This window comes from Punica granatum, chromosome 2, assembly GCF_007655135.1.
Source record: "Punica granatum isolate Tunisia-2019 chromosome 2, ASM765513v2, whole genome shotgun sequence".
Taxonomy (NCBI): Eukaryota; Viridiplantae; Streptophyta; class Magnoliopsida; order Myrtales; family Lythraceae; genus Punica; species Punica granatum.
Window position 1 is genome coordinate 10,824,359 of NC_045128.1, and position 26,992 is coordinate 10,851,350.

The following is a 26,992-nucleotide window of genomic DNA, read 5'->3' on the forward strand; positions in this document are numbered from 1 at the left end:
TTCACAGTTCTTTAAGAAGAGACTATAGCCATAAGATCTCGGCAGTAGCGTTTGCAAGACTTTTATACTAAGACTCAGTATTAGACCGAGCTACAGTCTGCTATTTCTTAGAGCTCCAAGAGACTGGATTGTTTCCAAGAAAAATCACAAATCCACTAACTGAGTGGCATCATCAGGATTCCCTGCCCAATCAACGTTAGAAAAACCATGAATAGACGATGTAGGACCGGGATGGCGATGAAGCCCATAAGTGACCGTTCCCTTTAGGTACTGCAAGATTCTTTTCACGGCCTACCAATGAGTAGTGGTGGGATAATGCATGAACTGACTGACCCAATTAACTGCATAGGCAATGTCAGGTCTAGTCAGAGAAAAATACTGCAAACTGCCCACTACACTTCTGTAGAGTGAGTGATTCTCAAAGGAACTTCCATCATTAAGAGAGAGTCGAGACCCTGTAGTAACAGGTGAGCTAATAGGCTTGCAATCTAGCATAGTGGTGCAAGCACGGATGTCATGAGGATTGGGTGAGAAAGAGTCCAGTGAATTCCTGTGAGCCTCCATGCTAAGAAAGAAATGAAGCCAGTCAAGATCCTTCATAGCGAACTCCCTTTGCAGGGCAGTGATTATGGATTGAAAAGGTGCTTCTGGAGTCCTAATCAAAATAATGTCATCAACATAGACTAGGAGGTAAACAATGTATTGTGGTCCCCGAAGTGTGCAAAGAGAAGAGTCAACCTTGGAATCTGAGAAGCCAAGACGCTGGAGATAGGTGCTGAGTTGCTGTAACCTAGCTCTAGGAGCTTGCTTAAGCCCAAACAGAGGACAACGGAGTCTGCATACATGATTAGGATGAGAGGGATCAACAAAACTAGGAGGTTGGGGCCATATAGACTTCTTCAGTGAGATAGCCATAAAGAAACGCATTCTTGATATCCAGTTGTCGAATAGGCCTCTGAGAAGAAACAACAATAGAGAGAATTGTGCAAATGGTGACCGGTTTGATAACTTGACTGAACGTCTCTCAATAATCGACCTCTTCCCTCTACTTAAACATTTTTACCACCAGTCGAGCCTTATCGATGGTGCCATCAGCTTTCTATTTGATACAATAGATCCACTTACAGCCAACAACAATCTAAGTAGGAAATGATGGAACAAGATCCCATGTATATTCTGAAGTAGTGCTGTATACTCCTCCTGCACTACTGCTTGCCAAGTTGATTGTTTGCATGCCTGAGCAAACGACTGAGGCTTCTGTAATTCTGCAGAGACAGTGAAAGCAGAAGGATGACTAGATATCATAAAACGCGGAGGAGGAAGAGTTATATCCTTGGATCATCTGGTCATCCTATGTGTATTCCGAGGAACAGGTGTAGCTTTAAAACCCACAATATCCTCAGTCGGTACTGTAGAACCTACAGACTGGTTAGGATTCTCAGGAGTAGGGACTAGTGGATCAGTGGGAGATGTGGTAAAGTTATGAGAATCATGAAGTGATAGTGAAATAGATGAGGGAACATGAATATGAGTGATGATGGTACTAGAGGAAGAAGGAACAGACGTACCAACAACACATACGGGCTTATAGGAGGATCCTATAGCTCTCTCCGAGATAGGCAACACTGTCTTGTAAGGAAATGAATGCTCATCAAAGATTACCTTAGTTGACAGGAAAATTCGACCTGTTATGGGATTAAGACACCTATATCCCTGATAGTGATAGGAATACCTTAGAAAGATACAAGGCTGAGACCGGGGTTCTAACTTATGACCAGTGTAGGAACGGAGATATTGATAACAAAGACATCTTTCTAGGGACTCGTAAATTGGAATAATCAGGACCATGACCATGAAGGACTTAAGAAACTTGGTAGGTAGTCGATTGATAATATACACGGCGGTTTCAAAATAATAGTCCCAGAATTGCGTTGGGAGCGAAGAATGAAAGAGTAGTGAGAGACCCATATCAACAATATGGCGATGCTTACGTTCAGCAGACCCATTTTGCCGAGGTACATGAGGATAAGAGATTCAGTGAAAGATGCCATGACTCTATAATTTAGACTGAAAATCTATGGATTGAAAATTCCTTAGCACCATCGGACTAAAAATATTTGATTCGATGTCCATAAATATTCTCAATTTGAAGGTGAAATGCACAGAAAACACGAAGCACATCATGTCGAGATTTTAGGACATAGAACCAGTAGAACTTACTATAATCATCAAGAAAATGAATACAGTAATGATACCTAGTATGCGAGGTAACTGGTGCAGGTCCCCAAATATCAGTATAAATAAGTTCAAATAAAGCAGTGCTCTTATGGTGAATCAAAGAAACTGAGTTCTTTATTATTTTCCCCTGTTGACAAGCAGAACAAACATAGTCAACATGTCATTATTGAGGGAACAAGAGGGACTCAAAGCACGACGAATAATGTGAAAAGATGAATGACAAAGACGCTGATGCCGTAGGATACTGGAACTAGATGTGGAAAGATGAGCTTAAGGACTGTCAATGTGTCTATCTCTTTGGTGAAAGCAATAGAGCGCGTCCTTAACTAGACCACGCATAAGATCCTGGCGAGTATGAAAATCCTTCACAAGAAAATAGTCCGGGTGAAGCTCAAAGAAACATCTATTATCCTTGACAAATTTAGATATAGAGATAAGATTTTTGGAAATATGTGGTGCATACAGAATATGATTTAAGTGTAGGATGTTGAGAAATTTTAATGGTAGAGGAACCAGAGGCTAGAACCGGGAGTGCTTTACCATCACCTACGAAGACATTATCCGAAGTCGGAATATCATCACGGAATTAGGATTGGATAAATCGGATGTCACATGATGTGAAGTACTTGAGTCCCTATACCAGTCGAGGTCATGGAGTCCCGGAGAGGAATTGTGAGTTAGATGAGCCTGAACCCCAAAAATGTGACTAAGTTTACAGAGAGGTGTGGTGTGATCGGGACAATTACACAGTCGACACGATAAATTAAAGTCTAGTATGTGGTATTAGAGCTGCACTCAATTATTCAGATAAGAAAAGCTGGTTGATTGGGCAATGTTATTGCAGTGTGATGGGTGACAAAGGGTGTGCGTGTGCACATTATGGAAATGAGAGACAAGGGAGCTCAACTCAAGACTCTAAAGATTGATATCTCCGAGCCATTTTTAGTTCACTTCATTCTCAACTCCTTGCCAGTTGAGTATGGACCTTTTAAGATATTTTACAACACACATAAGGAGGAGTGGTCCATTAAGAACTCTTGACCATGTGTGTTCAAGAGAAGGAGAGGATGAAGCAGGACAAGCCTGAAGTTGCCCATCTGGCTACACGTCCAAAGGGTAAGGGCAAGAAGGATCATGGGAAGAGGCAGTATAAGGCGCCACCCAAGATGGATGACAGTAAGGTGAAGTGCTTCTTTTGCAGGAAGGCTGGGCATGTAAAGAAAGATTGCCCCAAATATAAGAAGTGGATTGAAAAGAGAGGTATCTCAATTTTTTTAGTATGTCATGAATCATTTTTCGTTGAAGCTTCTAAAAATACATGGTGGATTGACTCCGGTTCTTCAATCCATATTGTTAATACCATGCATGGCTTGCTCAACCTAAGGAAACCAATGGAAAATGAGAGGTTCGTCTACTTAGGGAATAAGAGATGCTCTCAGGTCGTTGGAGTTGAGACATTTAGGATAATTCTGTTTTCGGGATATGCTTTAGATTTGAATAATATTTTTTACATTCCAGACTTTTGTAGAAATTTGATTTCTATTTCCAGGCTGGTTGTATTTGACTACAAGTTTCTATTTGAGAATAAATTGACTATTTTTAGAAATAATTATGTCATTGGTAGTGGTACCATGATTGATAATCTCTTTAAAGTTGATTTACATCCCGACTTTGAGTAGAATTATTTATGTTTGCATGCGACTGCTAGTATTAAGAGAAATCTTATGAATGAAAATTCGTCTCTACTTTGGCATAAGAGGTTGGGACATATCTCTTTAGAGAGGATAGAGAGATTAGTAAATGAAGGAGTCCTAAAGACTATGGACGACACCGACTTTAAGACTTGTGTGGATTGCATAAAGGGAAAGCAGACCAATAAGACATCCAAGATTTCTTGAAGGAGTTCTGAGCTTCTCGAAGTCATACATACAGATATATGTGGTTCGTTTCTTACCCCTTGTTTTAATGGTTAGAGATATTTTATCGCCTTTATTGATGACCATTTTAGATGTATGTATCTCTATCTTTTGAATGAAAAGGCGGAAGCTCTTGATGCTTTCAAATCATTTAAGGTAGAAGTAGAGAAACAAAAGGACAATAAAATCAAGATCATTAGATTTGATAGGAGTGGGGAGTACTACTGGCGATACATAGAGAATGGACAAATGAGTGGTCCATTTACCAAATTCCCTGAAAGTGAAGGTATAGTTTCTCAATACATAATGCATGGTACACCACAACAAAATGGGGTTGCTGAAAGAAGGAATAGAATGCTTATGGATATGGTAAGAAATATGATTGCCCATTTTGAGTTGCCATTGTAATTATGGAGTGAAACCTTGAAAACTGCTGTGTATATATTGAATAGGGATCCACTAATATAAAGAAATTGAATGCAAGGACTATAAGCGGTTTTTTCATTAGCTACTTCGTAAATTTGAAGTGTTTCAGGTTCTATTGCCCTTCACACAGTCCTCAAATCATCGAATCAAATAATGCAAGGTTTCTTGAGGATGTTGAACCTAGTAGGAATAATGGTACTCGAACTATTGAGTTTGTGCAAGCTCGAGAAGGTGTTTTGGTACCTATAATACCTTTGGTTGCATTAAGGCATAATCGATCGGTCGATCATAAAGAGCAACCAAATCAGGAACAAACTGCCCCTACTGAAGTTATGGTTCAATCAAAAGAGCCAACTAGTTCTATTCAGGACACTGAACAAGTTGAATTAAGGAGATCCTCAAGAACTAGGAGACCTGCTATTTTTGATGATTATCTTGTATACCTTGTGGAGGTCGAATTTGATGTTGGACCTAAGAAAGACCCCGTAATGTTTTCATAGGCCATGAGTGAGGATAACTCCTCACTTTGATTAGACTCCATGAAGGATGAGTTAGATTCTATGGCTAAGAATGAAGTCTGGGATCTCGTCGAATTACTAGAATGGGCTTTAGCGATAAGCTACAAACGAGTGTATAAAACCAAAAGAGATACTTCTGGTAATGTCGAACGATACAAGGCTAGACTTGTCGCCAAGGGTATTACTCAAAAGGAAGGTATAGACTACCACGAGACCTTCTCTCTGGTTTCTAAGAAGGACTCATTTAGGATAATTATAGTGTTAGTGGCTCATATGGACTTAGAGTTACACCAGATGGATGTGAAAACGACATTTCTTAATGGGGATCTTGATGAAGAGGTGTACATGAAGCAACCTAAATGGTTTAATGATGATAGTCATAAAGTGTGCAGGTTAAAGAAATCCATATATGGCCTAAAACAAGCATCCCGCCAATGGTATCTAAAGTTTCCTAAGGTCATCAATTCATTCGGATTTTCTGAGAACATTATTGATCAATGTATATACCTTAAGGTTAGTGAGAGTAAGTTTATTTTGTTAGCCCTATATGTAGATGACATACTCCTTGCAAGCAGTGACCTGGGTCTGTTGGAAGAGACTAAGCAGTTTCTCTCTGCTAATTTGAAATGAAGGATATGAGTGAAGTCTCTTATGTCATTGGCATAGAGATTCACAGAGACAGGAAACAAAGAACTTTAGGACTATCTCAGAAAGCCTACATTGAAAAGATTTTGCAGAGATTCGGTATGAAAGACCGTCGACCCTCTCTAGCCCCTATAATCAAAGGGGATATATTCAATAATGACCAGTCACCTAAGGATGAGTTGGAACAGTAGCATATGAAGAATATCCCATATGCATCCGCAATTGGGAGTTTAATGTATGCTCAGGTATGCACGAGACTTGACATATGTCTGGCAATTGGATTGCTAGGACGTTACCAAAGTAATCTTGGGATCCAACATTGGATTGCTGCAAAGAAAGTGATGAGTTATATTTAGGGAACCAATGACTACCGTTTGACCTATAGGCATATTGACCATTTGAGGGTGGTTGGTTATTCAGATACTGACTTTGCCGGATGTGTAGATTCCAGAAATTTTACTTCAGGATATGTGTTTCTTCTTGTTAGAGAAGCCATTTCCTGGAAGAGTATCAAGCAGTTTATGGTGGCTACATTTATTATGGAGGCAGAGTTTTATTGCGTGCTATGAAGCCACGACACATGCACTATGGTTGAAGAATTTCATAAGTAGTCTTCAAGTTTTCGATACCATACATAGACCAATCCAGATCTATTGTGATAACATAGCTGCAATGTTCTTCTCTACTAATAACAAAAGTGGCAGCAGAAGTAAGCATATCGATATCAAGTACCTCAGTGTGAGGGAATATATCAAGAAAAACATGGTTGTTATTGAACACACCAGTACAGATGCTATGATTGTAGATCCAATGACCAAAGGTTTACCAGTAAAACAGTTTATTGTTCATGTTGGAAGTACGGGCCTAAACGCAGTGTAGTTTTTCTTGATATATTTTGGACAATTATGCATTACTTTTGTTATTTTAGAAAATAAAGTTGATTTCTATTTCCAGTAAGTTACACAAATAATGCGTTGAATTCATTGGGATATAAAGTAGGACCTATGTAACTTTTGTTGAGTTACAAATTTTCCTAAAGTGTCTATTTTAGGAGTGTTATGCATCGTGAAGCATGGATAGGAAGTACTCTCTTATCAGGTATCATCGCCATGGTTCGTGTGTAGCATTCTCAGGGTAAGTAGGAGGTTTCCACAGTTGAGGGAAAATCAAGTTTAGCCAAATAAAGTTTATCACTCATAAATATTTGTGTCATGGGGCCAAGTAGGAGAATGTAAGAATATATTATATATTTGCATTAGTTAAGAAAATAATTTCTCAATTAGGTGATCTTCATGTCAAAATATATTTCGTCATTTGAGTGAGATATTCCATATTTTGTGGATTGCAGAGAATATATTTTTGATGGAAGGATTTATAAGGAAATAATATTCTGAGAGTCCCTAACTCCGTCTATTTAAAAGGGTATGTGTCTCCCTCTAGAATTTTCGCACAGAGAGGTTATGAGCTAGAAGACGATCTCGGTCTTATTTGTTTTACAGGTCTATCGAGAGATGTGTGGAAATCATGGAAGTCATTAAGGTAATGATTGGATGTCAGTTTATTCCGCTACATAATCTATTATTAATATATTTAAAATTAATCTTACAATGTTATGGTCACCGTCAATAACCATCGAGATCCAATGCTAAACTAAATACTAGTTCCTTCAATGAGTTTATATATATATATCGTGTAGCAGCTGACATGTGATGTACACGATCAGTAAATAACTATTTGAGTTTTGATTACGTATACGGATTTAACGTTCCCATATATCGTTGAACCCGACTCAAGTGAAGTCAGTCAATGAGTCAAGTCAAACATGGATGTGACTTGAGTGGTCCTTTCATTGTGGTGATTGGTGGATCTCGTTTCATCAACTTGGATATGGGAAATGCAAAGGGAGCAAAAGCATAGAACTTCAAATGGGAAACTTTGCTATTCCATTTGTACTTCGCTAGTCAGAGGAGTGCTTTCCATAAGTGAAAAGGAGTCATGCAGAAATTAGCATCTCCGGCGTCGGTGCTCTTGATAGCTTTGCTAGTTGGGTATTTGACTGGTCGTGTGCGATCAACGGCACTAGCAAAGTCCACTTGCCAGGACGAATGTGGAAGTGTAACAATTCCCTTTCCCTTTGGGATAGGGGTTGGGTGTTTCCTGAACAAATGGTACGAGATCATCTGTGAAGGCGATAGCATAAAGGTCCCCAGGCTGAAGAAGATCGGTGTCGAAGTGCTCAAAATCTCACTGCCATATTCCCGAAATCATGGGGACATGTACACCAGTCCCAGTGGAACCATTGAAGTTAGGCTTCCCATTGTCTTCTCAAATAAGAAGTGTATTAGTAATGATTATCGAACCGGTTGGGCAGCCCCCAGCTTGGATGGAAGCCCATTCGTCTACTCCAAGGACAAGAACAAGTTCTTTGTATTCAGTTGCCATCACCAAGCGGTGATTAACAACACCGGACAGGTCCTTGCAGGGTGCAAATCCGAATGTAGAGGAGCAAACTTCAGTGACTCGGGCATTTGTTCGGGTTACAATGGTTGCTGCGAGATGGGTATATCCTCAATGGTTCTTCGTGAATTTGGTGTGAATTTCATGCCAGAAGACGGACTAACGACAGGGGTAGGTGATGAATGCAGCTATGCCTTACTGGCCAAGGAGTCATGGCTCCGCCCAAAACTTACTAATTTGCATGATTTGAAGGGGGAAGGTTTTGTTCTTGGAGTGTTGGAGTGGGGAATTCCGTCGAATTCGAGTCTTGAGGTTCGACTATCTCAGAGCTGTCAACATTGTGGCAAGGGCTCCATCAGTGTCTTGCCTAATGCCGTACACCAATTTTATTGCAGTCCCGGCTATATTGGTAATCCCTATGTTGCCAATGGATGTCAAGGTAAACACATGTCTCTAACTACCCTAGTCTCCCCTCTGCTCAATTTCGTCAATCCTTTTAACTCGATGGTAGAAATCTGTACTAAACACACCTTTGGTTACTTTTCAACTTTGACAAGAAGATAACTCGACACATATCCTCCTTAAAACGGTAATGTGGCCAGTGACCCATCTTTTTTCGATGCACACAACTATATGGCTTTCACCCTTTTTGTATATTGATGAACGATGATGACTTCAAGTTCAAGCCTGAGCTCCTCGATTGTGGGCTCTTCTTTTTGTATAATCTATTAACTGTGACTCTCACCCTCTTTGTAGATATCGATGAATGTAGAGATCCACTTTTCAGCCACTGCCCTGGCTTTTGTGAGAATAAGGTTGGGAGCTTCCGCTGCAGGGACACAACAAAGTTGTTTGAAATCGTTATGAGAGGTAATGCGACTCTATGCTGTCCATAGTCACATTTCCTGTCTTACTAGAAAAGTTAATGCAAGTTAAGCAATTTAGTCGATTTGACAAGAAAACGTAGAGAAACAGTTGAAGAATTTCAAAACCCGTGAAATGTGAGGTCCTCCAAATAGATTTTATACCCAGCAATGTTGTGTTTAAGATCCCATGTATATTTTCTCCCAACATGTATGTGGGATTTGAAGATTTCCTACCCTACTTAAACCAGGTATTACTGCCGGGATTGGATTGCTATTTTTAATGAGCCTAGCATGTGCCATAGAACAGTCTATAGCCAAAAGAAGGGAAATTAAACATAAAGAGATGTTATTCAAGAGGAACGGTGGTATTAGCAGCAGTTATCTTCTAGAGAAGACAACGTTCAGAAGAGTAAATTGTTCGATTTCAAAGAGTTAGAGAAAGCCACCGACAACTTTAACGACGATCGGATACTTGGAAAAGGTGGCCAAGGAACTGTTTACAAAGGAATGCTATCAGACGGTACAATTGTCGCAGTTAAGAAGTCTGGAGCATTGGATGAGGGAAAAGTCAAACAATTCATCAATGAAGTCCTCATCTTGTCTCAGATCAATCACAGGAATGTGGTCAAGCTACTTGGTTGCTGCTTGGAGACTGAAGTTCCGCTTCTGGTGTACGATTACATCTCTAATGGAACACTCTACCAGTATCTCCACGAGCCGAATGAGGAATCTCCTGTATCATGGGAGGTTCGACTTCGGCTTGCCATGGAAATTGCAGGAGCACTCTCATACTTGCACTCCGCAACATCTATACCCATTTATCATCGTGATATCAAGTCCACCAACATACTCTTGGATCAGAATTATCAAGCCAAAGTAGCTGATTTTGGGACTTCAAGGTCAGTTCCCCTCGAGAAAACTCACTTGACAACATTGGTGCAGGGAACCTTTGGCTACTTGGATCCCGAATACTTCCAAACAAGTCAGTTTACTGATAAAAGTGACGTGTACAGTTTCGGAGTGGTCCTTGTTGAGCTATTAACTGGACAGAAGCCCATCTGTCAACTGCGGGCCGAAGAAGGCAGAAGCTTGGCCACTTATTTTATCATCTCATTGGAGAATAACTGCCTCTTTGATATTCTGGACCATCAGATATTGCAACAAGCTGAGGAGGAAGAGGTTGCGGCTGTCGCTGAACTAGCAAAAAGATGTCTTAACTTGAATGGGAGGAGTTGACCCACCATGAAAGAAGTGGCAATGGCATTGGAGGGGTTGAGAAAGCCGTTGATTCGTCAAAGCAACGTTCAGTGGACTGAGGAGTTGAGTGAATGCATCAGTAGTTATCAGACAAGTGAAAGTGGTGATGTAGTTTTCACATTGACATGCTCCCAACTTTCTCGTGTCAATTCGTCATCAGATGCTGATCCTTTGATTTATGGCCGGACATGGTGAAACATGTACATGGAGCATCATGGTCTGCTTGTTGTGACCAATCCTACCATCGAATGATATTTCTTAAGCACAACACAACAAAGTTATTTGAACCTTGTTACGTACAAAGAAATACGGACAGAGAAGCATCATTGTTGGCGTCTGAATTTCTTCCATCGATGCTTGACTTGTATAATTCTACTCAACCTCCTTTGAGTCACTCTTATACCGAGTCAGCGAAACTTACCAGTCTTATTGTGCTAGATCCACTTCCACAGGTATATTTGTACCTTTTTTTTTTCTCTTTTATTTCTTCCTTGGTCGGTTTTCTAGTCTGTCTCAGCTCAGTTACGCGTTGTGCTGTGTTGGTTGGGTTCTGTCCTCACTTCGAACATGTTAAATATTGTGATATTGCTACAGCCTACTCCGGTTTTACAGTAAAAGTTCTCAACAGTTGGTGCTATAAAAAGGAGTTGTTCCAGCTAGTGGTGTCATACTGAAAGCAATACATTTTATCTTTTAATCCATTGGCTTCGTATCACTGAATGTCAACTTTTTTTCCGGTTTTTGTTGGCTTTCATCTGATCCAAGCACAACGGAAATCGCCAAATATAGATTTCTATTATCAGTTGGTGCATATGAAAAAGTTGGGAGAAAGCAAAGAGTTATTGTAAGTATCCTATGTACAGTTATACAAAGAATCTGCTTAACACGTATTGTTTCCAAGAGGATTCATTAACCCAGAGAAAAGAATTTCTTAGCTTGTATAAGCTGTCGTGTGTATTTGCAAAACTGCATTTTATATGATTCGTAACCACTTATTGGACTCGCCTCAGCTCAATTGCCACGCCTGCAAATCATGACACAGCGCATAATCTAATCAGAACATGAAAAAGAGTGGTACCAAGGGAACTATGCAGTTGTGATCTTTTGTTTAATCGAATTCAAGTTTGTAGATCGAGGAGTGTTTTTGGCACCTGAATCCGACCATCGGAAGTACCGACCACTAGAAATTCTTCTTCTGCATCAAGAGCCATTGAGAGTACCTTAGCACTACTTCCAACTTGCAGTGTTTCTACCCTGTTTTGCTTCTGCTTGCACCAGACTTCCACGAATCCACCTTTGCAGCCCAAATATATTAGCTCTGAGCTCACTGCCATTGATCTAATTTCGGATGTCGACGGAACTGATCCCATGAGATCGTAGTTTGAAGCACTCCATATCTAATTTTTTATTTTCATGGGTTAGAAAAATCGACGCGTTAGGCCAAATATATAAACAATCAGGATGAATTCAGTTAACTGTCTTTGTATAATTTGAGAGTCTTATCTGTTCATCCAGTTATTCATATTGCAGTTCACAAGATGTAATCATTTGTGAATGAATTATGAGAAACAAAAATACAGAAATCCGAGAACCTAACGAGCTTTTCACTTTGGAATTTAGAAAACTGGAATAGCTACAAGAGGAATCTACTCCGAGGGTGAATCGGACAATTTCCAGACCAGGAAATGTATTTTTGGCGTGATTGCAATAAATTTTCCAACATGAGGATCAACTGAGTAGAAGATAAAATGTATATCTATGTGGATTCTGGAATACCTTGACAGCTGCACCATCTAAAGGGGAGCTTGCTGTGTATAACAACCCGCCCTGGAGTTGTATTGCCTGCACAGGATTTGATTTCCCGAGTAACTTCCGGTTACCACTCTGAATGTTGCTGATAGTTCCGGTAGCCAAATCTATTTCTTGAATGCTATTATCGCGGCATCCACAGTAGAGTTTCCCTTGCATGAGAGATAAGCACTTGACGTATTTGTTCGGGTTTAAGAGCTTTGAGGTTCCATTCCATGAATGAACCTGACAGAGAAGTAGCAGAAAAATGATACTTAATTGAGTTGAGAAAACCACGGTAGGGCGGAACTTGGCGGAAATTATTCAGTTAAAGGGAAACAAGAATCTTGAACAATTCTCGAGAAGCAACTTCTGACACATAGTGATTTCTGGTTTTTACCTTAACACCAGCTCCTTGTGGAATGAAACACGCGATGCTATTAGCCACAACTAAATTATGGACCTGGTCCTTCATATCGTGCACTTGCACGCAATGTATCGCCTCATTCCCGATTGACCACACCTATTGGTGACGACAGGGAATCAAACCGGAGAAATGATGACCACTGTGAAGGTGAGAACTAGAAGATGCCTTGCAACATGTACCTTGGTTGTTCTGTCCAGTGACCCGCTATATAGTCTTTCCCCGGATGGTAAGAGTGCGAGGCTGGTGACTGCCTTCGTGTGCTCCCGAACTTCTTGGATTAGATGAAGCATGCTTCCTCTCCCCGTCCACACCTTTAAACATTTGAGAACCGAAAAATTAGGGGCAAAGCCAAGTTTTGTTCTACTCTATGTAAATGTGTCCCCCGTAGAATTTTGCAGATTTTGCATGAAGCGGCTCTTCTGAAATTTGAACTGAGTAGGAGAAATTCCATTCAAATCGGTGCCATGGTTGTGGAATTATATAAGGTCGGTCAGTGTTGGTTACCTTAATAGTGCCATCAGAATGGCCTGAAAATAGCTTGTCCTTGAAGCAAACTATCGACGTAACTTCCCCGTTAGAACTGCAGTCGACTTGAACGAGTTCTTTGTGATTCCACAAGTCCTGCATATTTAGCAAGAGCCAGGATTTCTCTTAGCCCATCAGCATACTGTAATGGATGAGGAAGAGTTTATGGAAAACTTACAGCGCTCGATTCATTTCCTTCGGAGAGAATTTTCAGCAGCTCGACAGCCAGTGGAGAGTATCTCTTGAGCTCTCTCAGGCCTTTCAACACATCCTTTATGTGGGAACTGAGATCTCGCAGCCCCTCTAGAATGCAACAACCCGATTCACTCGTGAAGGACTAAAATGGAATGGTAATGTGAAAGTGGCCGGTCTAAAGAGGCAAAGGATTGACTGGATTTCCTACCAGGATCTCGTATGAAGCTGCTCAAAGCAAGCATTGCCAGGACTCTGTCTTCGATGTCCTTCGCGAATTTGAATATCGATACAAGCCGCTTGAGGAGGCAGACTCGGGCTGCTCCTCGGACTCCAGTGTGAGGGAGAACCATTAGCTTGTGGATGAGCCAAGTGGCTGATAAGAAACAATCTGAACATAACTCAGCATATTGGCTCTTTAAGCCTTCTGCTAGGGCCTCGAAGAGGAGACCAAACTCATGGCTCACTAAAGCGTATGCCATCTTCGTTTCCCAATCATCAGCAGCTTTTTGCTCCTCCTGCTGATGCACGTAACAGAATGAAAGTTCAAAACTTGGAACTTTTCTTGAAAACAATGAGAATGAGGTTATGCCTAAAACTCGTCTCTATTTTGGAAAAAGAAAGTTATATGATTGAAAGAACATTGACGCATTCTTTAAGCATGAAAACGAGAAACTAGATTTGTCCCCTGAAGCCAAACATGGTTTCCAGAGCTTAAAGCTAGAGAGAATTATAAGGATGCTCACTGAGGATTCATCAATATCAACAGAGGTACTCCCCAGCTTCTCTTGTCTCATAATAGCCCGGTACTTCTTGTCAAGCCCCGCTCGTTTCAGAAGAAAAGCTCGAATAAGAGGCTTGCCAGAGATGGAGAACCTCCCCAGCAAGGACGCAATTGTCTCTGCAGCAGCTACTTGTGCGGATGGGAAATCAGTGTTCCTCAGGCATGAGATGAGAGCGTCAATCGCCTCTTCCCTGAAAATGCTCATCTTTCTCGGCTCCGCCTACAAAGCCCAACAGAATAATTAAGAGAATATCTTCGCATTTTTCTCTTCTTGAAGAATGAAGAGAATTATAGAAGATGCAACCCAAAATGAAGCAAGAACTGATCTCAAGTCAAGTTTGATGAACATTTTTAGAGGGTAAATAGGGCTGAGAGGGAGAGAGTACAAGCAGATCAAGCTGCAGAAGTAAACCGGCCACAATGGGAGAGTGCTCGACTGAAGCGGTTTGGAGATAATTCAAGAGAGTGTGCATTGTACTAAAGGGCCCTTCTTCCTTTATGATGTGAAGAACCTGCGAGTTAAATGACCTTCTGCACAACATCCAAACTAATATCATCGATTGATCCCGACTTTTAGAGGTTCCATGACTGCACCTCCCAGTTGACTCAAAGTATGGACACAAAAAAGAAAAAAAAAAGTACCTGTTCAATTTTATGAGCTCTGAGAGGAACTGGATGATCTCGAACCTCTCTGCATCGTTTGCTCCGATGAAGCTCTCGAGAACCGGAGCCAGCTCGACCTTATTGGCTATCAAGTTCCGGCACTTACCATCCTCCTGAATGCATCTTGACAGGATTCCAACAGCAGCAATCCTTTCTTCTACCCACTCTGCCTCTAAACTAATCATCACACTCTCAATCACCTTTTCATTCACGACCTTACTTGCTACCAAAGATGCTGCCCCTTCCTCTACACAGGTCGCTAGAATCTGGTCTAGCAAGAGAACTGAAGCTGTCTTTGGGTCTACACACATTGCTACCGAATCTTCTTCGCCATTTCTTCTCATTATGACTTCTACAAGCGAGTCTAATATCTCCATTTCAACTAGGTTGATCGCTGGAGGCCTTAAGAGGTAAATTAACACGACTGCCTCGATCAGTCCTTTCTTGAAAAGCGCGATGATGCAGTCCACGTCGGAGTCAACTTGAGTCAAAGTGTTGACCACCGCCTCATCCCTCCACCCAAGCTCACACAGGAGAAATACTGCCGCTCCTAGAACCTTTGGGTCCACCGAGTTGAATAGGATCTCCACAAACCCATTGATGACTGGTGGTTTCGACAACATGCTCATCATGTCAGACTCCTCCATATTCACATCTCTCCAGAACCTCTCGATCTTGAGAACTGCCATTTCGGATTCTTGCAATATCTCTGACATACAAAGCTTCGTGATCGTGTGGCGGAGCTGGGCCATGGTCCTATCAAGGATTGAGATCACACTTGTTGGGGAGGTTGAAGGTGGCATTGGACTTGAGGATTTGAGCTGGATCTCAGGCTCAGGCTCGGCCTCAGGCTCTTGTGGGTTATGGGCTTTCACCACCCCCGGGTTCTTTTCTTGCCAACTGCCGATTAGCCGCTTGAGGACATAGTTCGTCCTAGGGAGTTGGGTGCTATGGAGCTTCTGCCTGGTTATCGGGCAAGTGGAGTTCCCTCTCTCGAGCCATTCCTTGATGGCCCTCCGTTCATACGTCTGACCAGTCTCAAGGGTCACTGGGTCATCAAAAAGGTTGCTCGTTATGGGACACACAAAGTCCTTTGGCGGGGTGCACTTTCCAGGGTCTGACATGGCACGGTCTGGTGTTGTGCTGCTAAATAAAAACAATAAATCGCTCAAAATGTTATGAAACTGGTTGTGGATTTAGCTGAGACGAAAACAAGGCAAAAATTGATGGAATTGAGGGTCCTCATAAATTCCAACTAATCCCCTTACCGACTCGATTCCCCAGGAATGGGCTGCTTTTGTTTATGATATGATGCCATTTTCCTGTTCTTTTCCTACAAGACAATTATTATAATGTCATGACTTGCATAGGTTGATCAGAACATTGTGAAAGATGCTTTCTCAATGTCCATCGTAGTCATCAACCGATGTCGTCAATAAAGAATTACGTACCTTACTCTCCGGTTCTGCTTCGGGGTCAGATTCGGATGAAGTACTAATGCTGCAACATTTGGCAGAACTATCTTCTTCTTCTGAGGACGGAGACTCAAGCTCAGAACTGAAGCTCGAAGATCTTTGCTTCCTGAGGAGTTTGGGGGAGACCCTTTGAGGATAAGATGGGAGAGAGGACCTGTTGGTTGTGTATTCAGCCGATCTTTCAGCTTCAGCCCATATTGGCTGCAGAAAAACAAGGTCAGGATTAAATTCTTCGAGAAAGACATCAAAAGTAGCTGAGGAACAAGTCAAATTGAAGCTTTTTAGTTGACATTTTTGGGAAGACTTGACCGATAATAGATATTATGATATATGCTAATGATTGATTGGAAATTTTGCTTTAAATCGACAAGAATCGAATGAATTCCAATGATTAAGGGATCGTATGATCCTCCTGAGAGAACAGGAATCGAATGAATTCCAATGATTGACCCTTTAAGACAAACTTTACTGCGAAATTGACGAAAGCGAGAATAATGGTTATACGGTTTTCATAGATTTCTTTAAAAAGGTTTCATTTATAAGCACGAGAATACAATAATGTAATATTAGGATCGAAGTAGTTAGCTCCAATTTCTTGGAGAATTATTTAAGCTTAATCTCAGTTGATTGCAAAATTAAAATTAATCGAAATGGCAGAAAAGTCCAAGAAATGCTAGCTGGACCGAGTCAACGTCATACTAGACATGTAAAGATAGTGTTATTTATTTTGATTTATTCAAAGTTTTTAATTATTGGGGAGAAAAAGAAAAAGCATTTTTTAATAGGAAAAGAAAAAAAAGCTTTTCTTTTCAGTTTTCATCATAATATTCTATAGCGTTTGATAATGAAATTAAGTTTGATTTAATTTAATTTAATTTGATTTGAAGAGATAAAACAAAAGTAGTTGGGAAAAATATGTGAAAAAATTTGAAAAAGAAATAAGAAAAGTAATGATTGTATTGTTGAATTGAGAAAAAAATGTTGAAATTGAGGAAAAAATATTGAATATTTGAGAGAATTTAATATTAAAAAATAATAGATAAGAAAAAGTATGAGAAATAGTTTGAAAAAAAAGATAAAAAAGTAATGATTGTGTTGAGAAAAAATTAAAGTAAAGTAAAGTAAAATAAAATCAAACTTATTACCAAACATAACATTTTTTTCCTTTTTTTTAATCTAAGAATAAATTCAAAATTAAAAAAGAATTATCAAGAAAAATGCAAAAGTAAATTCACCGAAAAAAGCAAACCTAAAAAAATAATTAAAATGTATCCATTAGGACGAAAACCGGTTTTTGAAATACTTGCTATGCATGCTCTAGGTCCGAAGCAGATAGCCAGACGGGGTCCGGGAGATATTAGGTCAGTTTTAGAACAGAAAACTCCGACGGTCTCACCAAAAAAGAACGAATCGATTGCTAAAATGAATTGTGATATGAGAAATAAAAAGCATTATTACATTATACCGTCCATTTTTTATCCGGAGCTCCTCTGTTCTGCTTTTTTCCATAGCTCTTCCGTTTCCGTTTCCGTTAACATTTCCAGATTGCGAACCAAACGGCCCGTCATTGTTTTGCTTCTTCTCCAAAATCGCAGAAGGTGGATTATGCTTCAGTCCTCTGCCTCCATCTTTATCCCTCAGCACCTCCTTGAAGTATTCAGACAAAACCCGACAGTTCTCATTGATCGCCTCCTCGTAGTTCCCCTCCAGCTCCTTCAACTTTGCAGCTTGGTCCCCGCTCATGCTTGACAGGAGCTTTTCACTCGGGACAACCACTGAGAAGTCGCAAGAAAATTCGCCATTTGCATCAGTGATGCTTGGTGATGGAACGGAGGAGGAGAAAATCCTCGATCTTTCATCACTGAACCATTGTAAAACCGGGATTAAGTGGACCAAAAAGAGCTCCTCGAAGAGACTGGGTGCAACCTCTGACCGGGCCAGCGACGGGTCCTGGGAGAATATGTCCAGAAGGCTTAAGGCTGCATTGATGGGTTGGTGGCATAGGGAGTAGATGAGGGACAGGAGGAACGACAAGGAGGTGCACTTCGTGGACTTAGAGAGGAGGAGCTTCTCGGCGAGGCGGAGGGAGGAGGACCCAACAGAGGGGTTGGAGGTGGAGGCGGCGTTCTCTAGAGTTTCAGCAGCAATTTTAAATGCCTTGAGAAGGTCTTGGTCGGCGGGCCAGATTCTGCGGCAGAAGGTGGATAGGAGGCGGTGTCGGACATCAGGCTGTGCCAGGACTCTAGAGAGGAAGGAGGTGGTGCGTCGGAGGATTTCAGCTGAGGACATGGAGGCCGCGGCCATGGCTGCGGTGCTCATGGTGGTTGTGGCAGTGTAAGAGGAGGAGACGATCAGGTTGAGTAAGTATTGCTTGTGACGTTTGGGGAAAAACAAAGAAATCAACCCGTTCTTTGCATAGGCGAGAAATTAGCGGGACGGCTAGGTGGTTATAAATTGACTGATTTGCCCTTGGGTCCTCAATCTCTATTACTGATTTGCCCTTGGGTTCTCAATCCACTTGAAGAGGCATGAAGGTATAATTGTCAGTAAAATCTCTGTTACGTATGCTTCTAGGAAGTAAAATTTTAAACATTAACTACTTGCTAGTCATTGTGTATAGAAACATTAGTAAGATATAATTATTTGAATGTTATCAAGAAATTATTAAAATTTCAAAGAATATTATTAGCTTTACACAAAATTTAGAAGGTCGAGAATTATCATAATGTGATTTTCATAATTCCTATTTAGTTTTATATATTATAATTGATTGATTTATTGAAAATTGAGGCAAAGTTATGATAATAGGCCAGACTTCGAACTGATCAAGACAGGAACATATAGTTCAAAATCATTTGATTATTGATAATTATATTTACTTCATGATATTTTGTGCAGTATTCATTTTATCTTGACAGTTAAAAATGAATGGATAATGGAATCACATCTTTTACCGAATCATCATCTTAATTTTATTGCTAACTTTTAATTTTGGTCTATTCCTTCCTTCTCATTTTGTTTTGCTCAAGGGAACAAAATAACATTTAAAACGTATCAAGTCAAAGAATTTCCAGAAAGAAGAAAAACAAAGCACTGAAATTGGTTCTTAAGGGGATATAAGGGTAAGAGAGTAATTTCACCATCTTTGAAATGACGCGGCAAAGTGTGACAACTGGGTCCCACTGCCGTCTGGCCGGCTTGACAAATTTGGCGCACTCGTTCAACTTTTCGCTGCTTCCAAATTGGCCCTAATCCAGTGATCTTTGATCCCTTCTTCAAAGACGACTTTAATCTTCTAATCTGTTCCTCATATCATATTCTCTTTGCGGTTGCGGCATTTTAACTTCCTTGGACCACTTGGAACGAAAACACGGCATCAGACTCTCATTTCACATTTTTAAACATTCACAGTGAAAGATCGCAGAACCTGATTGTTAGAGAAATTCAATATTACATGGCATTGTTCTTCCTACATTGTGATTCATAGGTACCTTTGTTTTTTTCGATCTACTCCCGTCTCTGGCAGCTTTCATACATATATAAATTCCGAAAATGGAACAGATCACATGATTTAGTAGGAAGATTAATCACAGCGCTAGCTAGGGAAATCAAATAGAAAGTCGAAATTTAGAATGAGCGAAACTAGAAACATAATTGTTTATTTATTGTATTTGGCTGGCCGCTGCATCTGATGCCCCTGAAGCCCGTCCCGGATGGGTCAATCGAGCCTTGGGACGGGAGAGACTTATTTCGATGAGACTGGTTGTACAGGAAAATGACATACAGCATGGGAGTCCAACAATCAATATCATGACCCAATCAAGGAAATGAACTTGGTCAAGACAGCGACCGAATTCTGGGCAGCCAAGGTTACGTAAGTATCGACTTCATTAGACAGGGCAGAGCCACCACCGGCTAAGTCGGACAGCGCCCTGAACGTGATGAAGGGAATCTTTTGCTGGCGGCAGATCAGGGCAACCGCGGCGCTCTCCATGTCCACGGGAGTCGCATTGAACTTGGACCTCATAAACTCCCTGTGGGCCTTGTTGTCTAGGTACACATTCGCGCTGATCCCTCTCTCGACTTGGTACACCTTCGGCGTCCTCGGCAAGCAAGTAGTAGAGTTCACACATCCTTCCAACGTCATGTTCTGCATATAGATAAGGATCGATCCATTATCAGGAAATACATCGTTTGAAATTGGAGAGGTGTATTGTTGGTAAATGATAACGTACCAGTAACTTTGTGGAAATGTCGAAATAATGCTGGTCGACCTCAACCCAGAAAGCGTGCTGCCTCACTTCGGGAACTCCGTCGACTGGAAATATCTCTTCCGGCTGGAACCAGACATTGTTTAGGAGATTGTTGGCATCAGTTATGGCGTTTCCTGTCTCACTGACAGTGTAATTTGAGATCTTGAGATAGCCCACTTTTCTCGTGTAGTCTCCACTGGACTCCAAAGCAAGCTCGTCGTCAGGCCCATCTCCATACCTCTAAAAATGCCACATAAATTTTACAACACATGCATATATTAATAAAAGAATTGATTGGATTACCATTTTTTCCATAGAAATTTCAAATTAAGAGAAGGTTAATTAATCCTGCAAGTGCAACGGCCTCCCGGGCTAGACTGCCTTAGGGATAAGAACACTGTGATCTTAAAGGATCCACTTTGGTGCCGCATGGGATGGAATGAGAATCCTAAAATAAGAACTCATTCCACAATGGTGAGTCCACATTCCCTTAAAATAAATAAATATATATATTCTGCTGCTGGTAGCAGTAGGCTCTGTGGTCTCACTGCTGTTACGCGGCAGTGTTCCTGTGGAAGTAGAAGGGGCATCCTTAAAATGAAAATGAATTATTTGTAGCAGGTGGTGGCACCACTAGCCGGGACCCAAAAAATGCATCATTGTGGGTGCTCTCTCTGATCAAACCGAAACTTCGACTTGGAGGGCGCTTTGCCAAAAGCTGCTAACAATTGCAGCTACGTCAGGCTTTTGAAAATGGACTAACCTCGAGTGTATATCGGTTTAGCGTTAATCTGAATTTTTCGTGAGTGGAAATTACAGTACAGGAGAGGAAAACATAGGGGCATGACTAGTCTTAGCAACAAGAATCAAATTCAGGATCTCTTGATTTTAGATTGTGGATAATATCACTGTACCAAATCTCATTTCTCAACAATTTACTTATTTAGCTTTGTACTTTTAGGCAAATAGTTTAATTTTAAGGGCAAACTAATGTCATCCTACTCATAGGGGTTTTTCTTATAGTGTTCAAAACAATTTTTGGCCTCGTATTTAAAATTTTCAAGCAATGGTTACTTGAACATACCGAATTTTCAAACATAATTAGATGTTCGGATAGGATTATTTTAACTCTATTGTGAGTCAAAATATACTTATCAAGTCAAAATTTGCTTTTTTTTTACTGAGAAATTATTTTTATGTCTTCGACTCTATTCAAACTCCAACAATTCATTTGTCTCAAATAATAAGAATTTTAGAGGCAAAGAGCGATTAACTGACTCTGGTTATTTGGCTCTATGGATATAGTTTTTCTCGTAACAATGCCATATTTTACAGGACTCGATTTCCTGGACACTTATAGAAGTAATATACATGCATGTATACCGTACTTTCACTATCGATAAGTAATTTACTTGAATTCTTAGTAATATATTCATACTGGTAATTTATATTTGACCAAACTACTTGACATTTGACTATAAACAACTAGATTCTTCAGTGACTTACTTAAAAATATAGGTAATTCACTCGTCTTCTAAATATACTCTATATATTCATAAATATTTTATGCCCTTCAAAGCTAACCCCCTCGACCATGCGAATTATTAAACGTGTAGAATTGTTGACATGACAGTATGATTGAGACTTTTCGTGGTCTATGTACGACGATCATAATTCATGGGGTAGATTTGAGCCACGCAATAATAAAGACAACTAATGCTACCATAGGCTCGTCCAAAGGGGCTTATCAACAAGGCAATTTGGCCTCTAGAGCTGACAGTATTTTCCGGAAATGACCCCTACCCTATTTTTTGATAATCAAATAAGATAGGTCAAATTAATTATCCTTAAATGGAATGAAATAGAATGAAATAGTTTTTTTGGGTAAAATACAAACCAGAAGTCTGGAAAATGGAATTGAATAAATTTCATAGAGAAAATTAATGTAATTATATTCAGAACAAAATAATGGTTTTTTCTCATGAACTTTGAAAATATGAAAAAGTTTAATTAGAAAAATTAAACTTGTTTAACAAGATGACTTTTTTTTTTCCGGTGAACTAGTAGATGACATTTTGATAGGTAGTTTTAGATATAGGAAATTAAAATAAAATATGTGATAAAAGTTAATGAAATGATATAATGAGTATTGCCTGACAATTTTAAAGGAATGCTCATTCGATTAAGTTTAAGAAAAAAAATGTTCCTCTAATGAATGTCCTTAATTTCCGACTCATGAAACTGTTACCTAATATGGAAATGGAGTGAGAAAATGGGATACTTATTTCATTCAATTCTATTCCAACTCGGTGTACCAAATCCAATCTTAAAAATTTTTTTCTCCTCATTTTGACTCTTTAATTTTTTCTTATATTACAATCCCATTTGGGAAATGACTTGTAGGCAAGCCCCATTGCTCAAGAACAAGGAGGCAAGTCCATTTGTCTTTTGCACAATGATCACAAGGAATTTCATGCCAAATCACTATCCATTGGATTAATAAGATAACATCTTTTTTTTTAATGGGGATTAATAAGATCACATCAAGCTATATATCCTATGTATAAACCAAGTAATTTCACGTAATATTTTTCAATATCTCACCAACTTGAGAGTGTAAACAAAATTATGTCAAAATATTTTAGTTATTTTTAGAAAATAATTTTAAAATGGATAGCTGGGAGGAAGAAAAAACAAAAGCAGAAATCAAACTTTAGCCCCTCTAGAAAAGCTAGATGGATTGACAAAATGGAGGGTGGTTACCTGACCGGAACCGTAGCATGTTTTGTATTGCTGAAGGCTCCTCTCGTGGCCTAAATTTAGGCGCTTTTGGTTCCAGAGGCCTAACTGAGCCTACCTGAGCTTCTCAAGGGCCATAGTCCCGCCAACTCTAGGTGGCCAGCAGTCGACCTCACTCGAGCTTGCAAACAAGGTCTAAGCCTGGCCTGGCTCGCTAACGACAGCTTTAAGAATTACGAGGGGACAGAACCATCTTATGTCCTAGAGAGTCAGGGTCTTTTCTTCTAACTCTTTAGTTGCTTAGAGTCAGGGTCTTTTCTTCTAACTCTTTAGTTGCTTTTCCATCAAAGATGAAGCTCTTCCTTATAAACGTAAAACTAGACTCGATTCCATCCTCATCAATCCAAAGTTTTAGCATTCGTGCCATCTTAGAAAACAATGAGCAAATGATTTTCGTAGCTTCTGTACCTGCCAATTCCAAAGGCCGGTGTGGGCCCAGGATTTGGGGATGGCCACATCTCCAATCTCGAGCTGAGAATTGGCATTTCCAGCAATTCCATAATGCAAAACCCCCTTGACCTTAAATAGAGTTACCAACAGCTGCGTGGCTATTCCTGCATTAAGCTAATTATACATATTCAAACATTCAAACCCAAAAAAAAAAAAGTTAGCCCTATATACATATGAAGACATTATTATAATTTATTTATTAAAGATATAATCTTGGGTTACTATAATTGGTAAAATACTAGACAATTGAATCTCTTTTGACGTCTGATATTTCAGAAAAGATTATTCTAGAAAAATTCATAGAACGAAAGAACTATTTCTCTTGGACAAAATGATGAAAGAAGACCAGAAATAGATCTAGAAATGCTTTGTATCGGAATATCCACAAAGAAACAATCCAAATGGTCAACACGCACATAAATTGGAAAAGAAAGAGAAAAAGAAATTGAATATACTTACCATGCTCAGCCCTGTCATAACGATTATAACTTTTTCATTATGCACTTTCCCAAATCGAAATCTTCTTCCTGCAGTAAATCATAGAATGGATGCAGAGATTAGATTTTGCAAGCGAGACAATCTCATCAGCCAAAAAGGCGAAAATCTCTCACTGCATCCTTCAACGAGTTGTATAAGTTGCAAATTAGTACATCGACATCCCGAGGTTTAGATGCATAAAGTGCGAGACTTCAGAGTATTATGACAATCAGGGATCTATATAACTGTATCTGCATATGGTGGCCGATTTCACCTGCAATATCCAAGTAAGGGAGGGTCGTATCGTTAGAAAAGCTGGAAGATTGAAGAAGAGGGCTCAATTCGTAGGCGTTGGGCGATACTATGCCCAAGTATGGTCCAGCATTATTGATCCTTGTTATCTTTCCCATAGAACTCACAACATCTTCGGAAGTTGATTCAGCCAAAAAGCAGAAAAGCCCGAAAACTATCACCAGCATCGTGCACCGGACCGCCATGTTTCTGATATATGAGAGGCGAATTTGGATTAGTTTATGAGACGGTTTCTCTATGTCTTGGAATGGCATGGAACTGGAGAGGAAACTAGAGATATATATGGAGGATAGATGGAGACGGTGATTCTTAGGACCCCCACTGATTTTCCAGTCAGGACCTTCCAGCAATTTTGATATTTTCACAAGAGTCCTAACTTCCAAATTTCACAATCAAGCCCTCCAACTTCTGCTCCTTTCTGCAGCCAACTGCACTTGTTACCATAGTCGACTGTCTGTGGACTATGTCAAAGAACTCTCTACCAGGCTCTAATACCTATTCTAAAGACTTGGAAACATTGAAACCTTGGATCTACCGCTCATAGAGAAAGGTATTGATCATAGCAGAGAAAAACTTGCAAAACCGTATTTTGTTTTCAAACTCCTATGTATCCACCAAATCTTGTATGAGGCACTGAGTAAACTGTTCCAACTCAAGTTGCGTGTTATCTTGAGTAAACTGTTCTAACTCAAGTGTAAGGTCATTTTTCATTGACAAGACTGCGTTTTTTAATTCATGGTTCTCAAGTTGCTAAAATGAAACTCATTCAAAAAATCTATCACCTTTTCAACACTTGAATTCATAGACCCAAGAATTATTCAACGAGCTAAGGATCTCGTAGAGATTGTGTTCTTTCTTTTCTTTCTTGCCTTACCTTGCTTACCCTTTCGAATTTGTTTGAGTAGAAGGATGAGGCCACAAATTCAAGGTTATTTGCCTTTGAGGAAGAATTCCTCAAATTCACTCTGTTTTAGAATCAATTCCTCTAAATTCAAAGGGAGATGATCTACCTTTTTAGATAGCTTATTTATCTTAACGCTTAAAGAAATTAATCGATCCGATATAGAATTAAGTAATCCTATAACAGGATCCCTGCCTTCTCCGTGGTCTAGGTGTAGACACTCAGGATTAAGACAGTATACTGACATAATCTGTGAGAATTTCTACTTCGGGATTTTCGAAGTGTCCTGCCCAAGCACCAACTCTTTTGAGTTTCTTGTATTGGATGTAATCAAGGGATCTCTGAAGACAATAGTCTCCCCAAGGAGCAGTGCTCCTTTGTGTCCTCGCCTTTTCTATGTACTCTCGTGCCTTGGTCTCGACTTCAGAGTATTTACATAGACAGGACCACTCCGAGCTAGCAGAAAACAGAGGTCTTCTTTTAGGCTTTCTCTAAGAGAAATTCCCTTCAACCAATTTTGGCTGACTGACATAAAATATGTAATCGTTTATATCATATACAATGGTTTGAAGTTTCAGGGTCCACTAAGCTTCCGCTTCCTCCTCAAGCTCGTCACTGGCTTTGGAGGTTCTTCTATGCTATAATTGCCTCACTTACTCAAGAGGGCTTACCACTAGCATTCCTCACAATATCAAACCATATTGAGATTAGAAAGGTATATAGGAGACAAGAGAATTTTTAGAAGATCATTGATGATATTAACACACTTGTAATCTTGCTTTGCTCCCTGAACTATGAAGGGCGAACATCTATTTATACACCGTTGGTGCCCTTTGCACTGCTAGCCAGCTCATTCCTAATTATCACAACACGACACACTTCACAGCTTATTGATTACAACAGGACGGGTAAATAGTGCATACGTACGGATCCAAATGTGGACTCTCGTCGGGGCCCGCATGCACGCTTTTGGATCACGCGTCTTGGGAGTGTCTACCTTCCCGGGGATGCCTGATTGACAAGCGTGAGAAGGAGTCGTCAATTACAATTTTACGACCTGAAGGTCGATGGCCGATAAGTTACCCGGGTCTAGGGGTATGAAACACCTAGTTTTGCTAAAGCATTAGTCTGTGCGGAACCAGAAAGTCCGAGTTTGGTGGTTCACATTACGTGCGGGCCTATATTCCGCACGCCCTTTCGGTACTCTGGTTTGCTAGGCTTGCAATTTTATTTCATTTACTGCGTGAATTAAGCTGTGCTCGGTTTACATGTTTTGACAACGAAAATTCGGTGAACTAAACGATGTCGGTTGAGTAGCCGAGAGAGAAGTAAGCCTGTATGTTGGGGAATCAGTTTGCAATCTTGCGTTACAGTTTATCAAACTATGATGTTTGAATTCCTGCGTGAACCGGAACCTCGAAATCTCGGGATTACTCTTGTCTAGGCAAACATTGGACCAATTCGATTAGTTCGACTCTCGGATCATTCGCTCATCGACTGGGATTCTTACAGAATGAATGTACAAAATAAATCCTTACAATGCTCTCAGAAAAACAATAAATACAAATTACAAATGATTGAATCCTAGTAATTCGCGTTCAGTTATTATTCCGCTCTGACTCG

General features: G+C 40.1%; 2 protein-coding genes and 1 pseudogene across 5 annotated transcripts; 1 reads left to right on the top strand and 2 right to left on the bottom strand.

The window, feature by feature from the left end:
- Positions 1-7,687: 7,687 nt before the first annotated feature.
- LOC116198146 lies at positions 7,688-10,941 on the top strand (annotated as a pseudogene).
- A 156-nt stretch (positions 10,942-11,097) lies between these two features.
- On the bottom strand, positions 11,098-18,615 carry LOC116198145 (putative E3 ubiquitin-protein ligase LIN-1). 4 transcript variants are annotated; one of them, XM_031528496.1, is made up of 14 exons: positions 17,636-18,615; positions 16,154-16,378; positions 15,971-16,035; positions 14,682-15,848; positions 14,426-14,567; positions 14,002-14,259; positions 13,467-13,776; positions 13,242-13,366; positions 13,043-13,159; positions 12,718-12,849; positions 12,512-12,634; positions 12,100-12,357; positions 11,475-11,720; positions 11,098-11,347 (listed from the first exon to the last, which is right to left on the bottom strand). In XM_031528496.1, the coding sequence occupies exons 1-14, from the start codon at positions 18,494-18,496 to the stop codon at positions 11,330-11,332; spliced, it is 4,047 nt and encodes a 1,348-aa protein (XP_031384356.1). In that variant the 5' UTR covers positions 18,497-18,615; the 3' UTR covers positions 11,098-11,329. The 4 variants fall into 4 exon arrangements, with proteins under 4 accessions (XP_031384356.1, XP_031384355.1, XP_031384353.1 ...); XM_031528495.1 differs by having other exon boundaries at positions 13,467-13,773; positions 14,426-14,570; positions 17,636-18,614; XM_031528493.1 differs by having other exon boundaries at positions 14,426-14,570; positions 17,636-18,613.
- A 1,177-nt stretch (positions 18,616-19,792) lies between these two features.
- On the bottom strand, positions 19,793-24,730 carry LOC116197048 (bark storage protein A-like). The gene is made up of 5 exons (XM_031527052.1): positions 24,431-24,730; positions 24,139-24,206; positions 23,638-23,793; positions 20,413-20,670; positions 19,793-20,327 (listed from the first exon to the last, which is right to left on the bottom strand). Exons 1-5 carry the CDS (start codon positions 24,720-24,722, stop codon positions 19,986-19,988), a joined length of 1,116 nt encoding a protein of 371 aa, XP_031382912.1. The 5' UTR covers positions 24,723-24,730; the 3' UTR covers positions 19,793-19,985.
- Between the last annotated feature and the right edge of the window lie 2,262 nt (positions 24,731-26,992).